An 8,523-nucleotide genomic window follows, 5' to 3' on the forward strand; every position below is an offset into this window, starting at 1 on the left:
GACATGCCCAAGATAGGTCACTTCGGGTAGCCAGAATTCACACTTAGAATACTTGGCATATAGTTGATGTTCTCAAAGCCTTTCCAGAACAAGTCGAAGGTGTTCAACATGTTCTTCTTTATTCTTAGAATATACCAGGATATCATCCAGATAGACCACGACAAACTTGTCGAGGTATTCCATGAATATATAGTTCATCAATCAGGAGAACGTTGCTGGAGCATTGGTTAAGCCAAAAGACATGACGGTGTACTCGTATGAACCATAGCGAGTTACGAAGGTGGTTTTGGGAATATCTTCTTCACGAACACGTATCTGGTGGTAACCCAACTTCAAATCAAGCTTTAGAGAATACTGAGGAACCAGCAAGTTGATCATACAGGTCATTGATTCTGGGAAGCAGATACTTGTTCTAAATTGTTGCCTGGTTGATAGGTCAGTAATCTTGGACCAAATGATTCGTACCATCCTTCTTCTTGACAAATGAAGCCCTTGCTAAGAGATTTATCGATTTGCTCCTTAAGCTCAAAGAGTTCATGCAGCGACATCTTGTAGGGCCACTTGGCAATAGGAGTAGTGCCCGGCTTCAAGTCTATGATGAATTCGACAGCTCTAACAGAGGGTATTCCTGGAAGTTCTTCTGAAAAGACATCTTCAAAATCACGAACAACTAGACTGTTCTCTATTCCCTCAAGAGGTGAATCATTCAATGCATTCAGAATATAAATCTGATTCTAGGCATCCTGAGCTGTTCGAGCTGAGTATTGCACTGTTTGGCCAGAAGGGGGTGTAAGTTGGAGTTTCTTAGTGGCACAGCTAATCAAAGCATTATGGGCTGTCAACCAATCCATACCAATAATGATGTCTATTTTGGATGGTCCGAGTATAATGACAGAAACCGAAAAAAGTAGACCTCCAATCTCGATTTGGTTGCGAGGGCTTACCATTGAGGTTTTCCACTTGGATCCCGGAGATTGAACCGCTAAAGGAGTGGGTAATTTGTCCATGTATAACTCATGTGATTGAGCAAATTGTTGGGACACAAAAGCATGTGATGCTCCTGAATCAAAGAGAATAGAAGCTGGCACTAAATTAACGCGAAGGGTACCCATCACAATTTTTGGGCACTCACGAGCTTCGTCAATTTTGACATGGGTGACTTGACCACCACTCAAAGTAGGCTGTCTGGCACTACAATTTCTGATAGGATAGTTTTGACGGCCCTTCCCAGGGCCAGCAAGAGGATGTGAAGCATTTTGGGGTTGACCCTAGCGGCAGTTGAGAGCAAGGTGCCCTGGCTGTCCACACTTGCGACATAAACCATCATTATGGGAAGTAGCTACAGCATTGGACTGTCCACCCTGAATCGTTAGTTGTCTCGGCGGCGGAGGAAAACGAGGTGCAACATAAGACGACCTTGGTGTTGGACCAGGTCGGTGATGAACATTGTGTGGGATCCAGACTCGACGTTTTTGATCATTCTGACTCAAGGATGGACCAACATCTCGAGTACGCTTGAGCGATTCCTGGTACTCAGTCAGACCAATTTTAGTTCAGAAAGCTTGGCTGACAAGCGTCACATACTATACCCAATCATGAGCAACAAGTGCGAGCTTTATATCGAGACGTAGTCCTTCATGGAATTTCTCTTTCTTGCGAGCGCCAGTGCAGACGTCATCTGCAGCATAGCGAGATAATTTAAGGAATTTCCTCCAGTATTCATCCACGGTCATTGTGCCCTATGAGAGTTTGCGAAACTCCTTCTTCTTCTAGTCCATTAGACCTTGGGGAATGTTCCGTGCATGGAAGGCTAACTGAAATTCCTTCCAAGAGGTTATAGTCTCTGCAGGCAGCATACCCCTGTGGCTTTCCCACCATTGAGCAGCTAGACCCTTCACGTGGAATGTCGCAAAGGTGAGATAACTGGCAGGGGCAACATTAGCTGACTCCATCTCAAACAAGATGTCATGAAGCCAATCATCAACATCCATTGGGTTGGTGGAGTTGCGAAAAATGGACGGGTTGAGGCGCACAAATTCGGGCAGTGTTGTTGGGGCAAGCTGTTGATGACCATTCTGGTTTGGAAACTGAGCCATTACTCCAGTCATAAACTGACGATTCATCTCAAACTGTTGCATAATTGCGGAAATATAAGGTGGAGGTGGAGGATCGTCAGCCATCCTACTAAAGACATTAGGGAGCAGTTTTAACAAGAGGTTGGAGCAGGTGTATGGAGTCATTGACGATGTAACTTGAACAATGAGTAGGGGCGCAGTATGTAAAAAGCAATAGTCATTAAAAACATATAGATACATATACAGAGCCAATTACACGTTGTTAGTATGAGTTCAGACAAGAGAATCATCCTAGACATACTAGGCGGCACACTTGCATGCGATGGAGGGTTACAACAACGGGACATATCATAGGCCACATCAATGTCGGAGAAAACCACTAGAGCGACGAATCTGTAGGGGATGATGCAGGGTGCCCTCGATAAAAGGATCCTACGGCTCGTGAACAAAGTGAAGCAGATCCTGGCTCCCAATTCAAGAAAGACATAATACAAATCTCTGGATGGATGCGATCACGAGAACCTAGGATAGAGTTAAAAAATCATTTAACCCGAATAGAAGAGATAACAGAGTCCTAGAGTACAGAAGAGGAGTAAAGGATCCTAATCCCACCCGATGGCGACGTGGGCTTGTAAGCCACACAGCCATGTTAGTAAAATTGTTTTGCAATGACTAGACTCAACTTCGGCCAAGGAGTTGGAAAGGGGGCTCCTACAGGCAATCGGATCTGATACCAACTTGTGACGCCCCCGATTCAACCGTACACTAATCATACACGCAAATGTGTACAATCAAGATCAGGGACTCACGGGAAGATATCACAACACAACTCTAGATACAAATTAAAATAATAGAAGCTTCATATTACAAGCCAAGGGCCTCGAGGGCTCGAATACAAGCTCAATACACAAGCTTCAGTGGAAGCAACAATATCTGAATACAAACATAAGTTAGACAAGACTGCCTTAAGAAGGCAAACAAAAAAGCAACAACGATCAAAGAGGCAAGGCCTCTGGCCTAGGACCTCCTAACTACTCCTAGTCGTCGGCGGTCCCCATGTAGTTGTATCCGTCGGCGATGGCATCTAGCTCCAAGGATCCACCATCTGGTTGCAACAACCGGAAAGAAGAAATAAGGGGAAAAGGGGTAGCAAAGCAACTGTGAGTACTCATCCAAAGTACTCGCAAGCATCAGAACTATACTAAGCATCCATTGGTATCAAATGGAAGGGTTGCATTTATGGACTGAACTGCAGAATGCCAGAATAGAGGGGAAGGCCTAGCCTATCCAAAACTAGCATCTTCAAGCGACTCCAAGCATCTTGCAGTATGTAGAAGAGTAAAGAATAGAATTTTAATTAATAAGCATGTTGTAGCAATAACTCCCAGAGATCCTTCCTTGACTCCCTACGTTAAAGCAATCCCGGAGCCATATATCTCAAATATCCATTTCTAGTTGTAATAGATCAAGATATAAGTATGAACGTCCGTTACCGTGGACACGGCTATTAATAGATAATATTCCCTGCAAGGGTGCACCACGTTTCCAACACGCTTGATTACTCTGGCCGGACACACTTTTCTGGGTTAATGCCCGCCTAAGAAGATCAACACGTCGTAGCCCTACCTAGGCTCAGCAGAGAGGTCCCCGCCAGTCTACATCCTAAGCACTCCGGGGTCTGGGACCATCGCCCGTTGCACTCCGGATTGATGCGTGCAGGGCGATATGGGCCACCTCCACTGGGGCGCCGACCAGGCCGTGCCGCAATACTGAACTGGATGTCTGACAAAGCTTCAGTTGATACTACAACATCGAGGCCCATAACTATTCTCGCGTGGTGGTTAGTGCGTAAAGTCCAAAGGCCAACTCAGAACAAATACCCAAACCATAGTGTATTGTTAGCTTGCAGAGACGAGCACAGACTCACGATCGATGTGACCCCGTCGCCCTGTCTCATGGACTTACGACAAGGGTCCAGAATGCCCGACCGTGCCACGTAATTATCTTGCGGGTGCTCTCCGGGCCCGCCCGACTTTCACCAAGGACTCAAGTAAAGTCAAGGTAACCGTGTGTCCGAACATCAAGGGGAAAACCCGAGGAATCACCCTCGGTGGATTTCACTCGATGTAATCATCAAGGTGAACGTAAGAGGAACCACCCTTGAGATTCACACTTGAGGGGTTGCACGATAGAGTCGTATCGGAAGTGGTTAAGGTGGAATCACCCTCGATGACCACAACCGAATAGCTACACTACATAGTTATCATTAGGAGTGCGTTATGAGGTATCACCTTCGGCACTCGATAGTATCTTTGCAGAGTCGAGCAACAGAGGGGGCGTGATGTGATGTGAGGTGTTGGGCTCTGGTCGTCGATCACGTTGATCGACTCGTCGATGATGAAGCAGTCGCAACAAGGACAAGGTGGGGTGAGGGTCACTGATGGAACACTAACCAACATATACTAAGCAGTTAAGCATAAGCAGGTAAGGTACAATGAGCAGGTTACAAAAGTAGGCTATGCATCAGAAAAGGAGCAAACAATAATAGTAACAAAATCTAATGCAAGTATGATAGAAAGGAATGGGTGATATCGGGATGACCAAAAGGGAGGCTTGCACTACAATAAAAAGACACTTCCGTGATGATACGTGTTTGTCACAGTACGTCACGTTTTCTGTCATGCATATACAATCATGACATTTTTATGATAGAATCAAGATAGTCATACCTGTGCTGTTGTAGAAGTGTTCCATGACATTACCAAAATTATCATCACAGAAGTTTCCACTTCCATGACGATAAATCGCGCATCATAGAAGTGCTTTCGTGAAGGGTGACCAACACGTGGAATCCACCGTAACGGGTCGTCGTTAAGCTATCGGGTCCGGCTTTGCTAAATTTCCACGTGTAAAATTCTGATTGGCCGGAGGAAACATGAGTCAGCTTGTCTGTGGGTCAGATAGATGCCTATGATATGTCGACACTTGAGATGGCCCACCACTGGCCCATTTAGCTTACAAAGGCCGGTCTGTTTGACTTGGTCAAAAGTTAGCAGGCTGGCCCATGAAATGCCTGTTAATGGTTTCTTCGCAAATAGCCCATTTTACGGCCCGGTAACTCACGGCCCGTTAGGGCCTACCTGAAATCAGCCCAACAACGTCATGTGGGCCATCGAATATAACACCAGCCTGTTTCACTTTCGGCTAATGTATGGCCCACGATGTCTTTCGGCCCATATGAGGCCTTCGTATATTTAGGCCCTTTAGAGGCCCACAGTGACTCTAGCCCATAATGAACAGTAAATTTGTTTGTACCCGTTAAAGGCCCATGATTCACATGGGCCATTTCCGGCCCATGTTAGCATTTGGCCTACTGACGGCCAATACGTTCTTGGGCTACTTTCCGGCCCTCGATTACTTCCGGCCCGTTACTAGCCTGTTCCCCTAATGGGCCAAATTTGGCCTGTGGCAAGAGTCGGCCCATGGCAAGAGTCAGCCCGTTCCTGGCCTATTAACCCGTTGCGCCGTTTCCAGCCCATCCTATATTCTGGCCCATTAACAATCCGTTATGCCTGTGACAGAATTAAGACTTTGCTGTCCTCCGGCCTGTTACCATGTTGGGTCGATACCAATTACGCCCATTTACGGGCCATGTTGACCCATTTATCCGATGGACCGAGGCCCACCGATTCTACGGCCCTGTTGGAGGCCCATTTATAGACGACCCGTACGACGCCCATGGATCCTACGGCCCGTAGCAGGGTCAAGGTTACCATGGTCTGGATATGGCCCATGGTTGTTGCGGCCACTAGCAAACCACGGAAAAAGAAGACTAGAAAATAAATAAGCCCAAAACTAACACCAGGCTATTAAAGCGACTCCACAGATTACATCCACTGGGCATCAAAGATTGCCACCAGTGCAAATATAGGGAACACCCTACACTATACAAAAATGGCTTGCTGTTTTCTTCAGACGGTGGCTACATGCTAAGAACAAATTTTGTATCGCATCAAAACAAATTACAACTATTAAACAAAAGGAAGGTTGGCATAAAAGTTAACAGTCTGGCAGATAAATGCACCACCAGAAGTTCACAAGCTCAGTTAATTTGACCTGACTGTTACATTTTCATGTTGTATTGTCCCATGGAGCACCATAACCTTCGCCTTCAGTTCTCCTAGGCTCCTGAACAACATAGCAAATGTCTGATAGTTTGGTTTCAAAACCATGCATATCTTGACAACATCGAACAATGTCTCTCCTTGTTTCACAAAGGGTCTCCATTAGGGAATGGTCTTGTGTCTGGAGCGCAGATACAACATTGTTTTGAGCTTGCATATCTTGATCATGAGGCAGTTTGGACGAGATTGCCTTAAAAATCAAGCCAGTATTACGCAGGAACGTGCTTTTGACACTGTTAGTGGACAGGTACTGACCCACTTCAGCAAGAGCTGACATTGCGGTTATAGTTGCCTCGCGCACCTTCAGGTGGCGGTTCCACCATTTTTCCATAGCTCGCTGAAAACTTGTGGTTTTACATTAGTACTACCAGAACAGAAGATATTAAGGAGGCAGCAAAACCGAACAAAATAGCTTTGGTCTATATACAAAACTTATTCTGGTGAACCCATGTAACATAATAGTTGTACTTTATTGCAAAGTACATAATAAAACCAGGTTCCAAACATATGACCCTGTACCATCGCTAATGTATTGTCTATTTCTTCACATTGTATTGAGGGCTGAGGATAAAGAGACGAAGTTTATAATATGGTAAGCATAGTATGACATCATTCATATCACAAAACAACTTAGAACAGACAAACATGCAATTGTAACGTTGTGTGGGCAAGTCCAGCACGAAACTAGATTACAGGTCAAGATCAAAGAAACATCACTCCTCTCTTTTAAACCTTGTAAGGTGCAATGATACTCTAAGACAATTGTGTATAAAATTGAAAAGAGTAATAGACATTGGCTGCAAACCATGCAGTTCAAGGCACAAGTTGGAGTAAGTAGTTAAAAGGCATGAGGATTAAGGACTTACAACAATGGCTTTGACTGGTGTAGTCATGCCCTTCTTCTTGCTGGTGTGAAAGTCCTTGAAGATTTCCACAACATTTGGATCAGGTACTTTTTAGTCCTTGCAGGCTTTCCTCTGCATTTGGAACAAGTCAATATAGATCTGATAATATGGTACAACAAAAAGAGTGAAACAACAGCTAATTATAAGAGCCTCGCAGCGTGCAATATAGCTACGAGATCCTGTCGTCTGTTGGAATTTCACTTTCGTACGGTTGGCCTTGTTCTTTGAACAGTTCACCTACAAGAAGATAGATTTGTGGGGCACATGCATAAATAGGACTTCAACATGTGATCTGATCACATATATATAATGTACTTGATACTTCTGATCGGACCAGTGTTTAATGAGGCCTCTCCAGTCTTCATCAGATATATTTTCCATTGGAGATGTTTGGGCAAGTTCACTGTTAGCCTTGCCTTCAAAGTGAGTTTTCCTCAAGTTATACCGATACTGTTGCAGAGCAGACTTGAAAATAAGGGTGCAAGCTTGTCTGTTTGCATCATCTTGGCTATCCAACTTGAACCTCATCTGTTGAAAATTATGGGAGTCTCATTATCAGCAACCTAGAAAGTATTGGACAGAGCAAGACGATAAATGGTCGAGGAAGGTGTTGAACTGGGTTTCGTCTTTGTCATTCCTACTGGATCCATGTTGGGAGGATACGTACATGACACCTAACAGCAACCGCTGCCTCTGATACTAACTTGGCTGACTCTGTAGCATCACGTGGGCTTTTTAATCCTGCCTCAAAATGGATCTCCATTCTTCCTCCTCTAGATTTAGTTAACCTCGGAGTGACAATAGTCGGGACACTTCCTGGTGATGACCGTAGTTTGAGGAGTTCATGTATTCACTATGTCATAATGCTTTGTTCCAGTTCTCTATTAAAAGGTGGCTTTAATATCCCTTAGTTTCCAATAGGATCCCGCTGCCACGGGAGGGTAGGACAAAAGATGCCATGCAAGTTCTTTCCATAGCACGTATGACTATTAATGGAATACATGCCTACATTATATTTATGAACTGGAGCTAGTGCCATATCGCCTTAGGTTATGATTGTTATATGATGAATATCATCCAACAAATCACCGATCCATGCCTACAACTTTCCTACATATTGATCTTGTTGAGTTACTATTGTTGCTGTTACTATTGTCACTAATACAAAACTATTACTATCACTATTACTGTTACTGTTGCTGCTATTACTACTATCAAAACTATGACACCACTTTGCTACTGGTCACTTCGCTGTAGATAATTAATCTCTAGGTGTGATTATTGACAACTCAACTGCTAGTACTTACAAATATGCTTTGGCTCCCCTTGTGTTGAATCAATTAATTTAGGCTGAATACT

General features: G+C 44.4%; 1 protein-coding gene across 1 annotated transcript; it reads right to left on the reverse strand.

The window, feature by feature from the left end:
* Positions 1-201: 201 nt before the first annotated feature.
* On the reverse strand, positions 202-2,096 carry LOC147960319 (uncharacterized). Its single transcript, XM_087533273.1, has 4 exons — positions 1,784-2,096; positions 1,590-1,678; positions 408-689; positions 202-354 (listed from the first exon to the last, which is right to left on the reverse strand). The coding sequence occupies exons 1-4, from the start codon at positions 2,094-2,096 to the stop codon at positions 202-204; spliced, it is 837 nt and encodes a 278-aa protein (XP_087389399.1).
* Between the last annotated feature and the right edge of the window lie 6,427 nt (positions 2,097-8,523).

The sequence above is a fragment of the Triticum urartu genome, chromosome 7A, assembly GCF_056163025.1.
Source record: "Triticum urartu cultivar PI428250 chromosome 7A, HENAU_Tu73, whole genome shotgun sequence".
NCBI lineage: Eukaryota > Viridiplantae > Streptophyta > Magnoliopsida > Poales > Poaceae > Triticum > Triticum urartu.

Coding starts and splice junctions, on each gene's coding strand:
- LOC147960319 (XM_087533273.1), bottom strand. CDS start 2,096: ATGGCTCAGTTTCCAAACCAGAATGGTCATCAACAGCTTGCCCCAACA. Junction 1,679..1,783: donor TGCACGGAACATTCCCCAAG/GTCTAATGGACT, acceptor GCTATGCTGCAG/ATGACGTCTGCACTGGCGCT. Junction 355..407: donor CAGGCAACAATTTAGAACAA/GTATCTGCTTCC, acceptor CTGGTTCCTCAG/TATTCTCTAAAGCTTGATTT.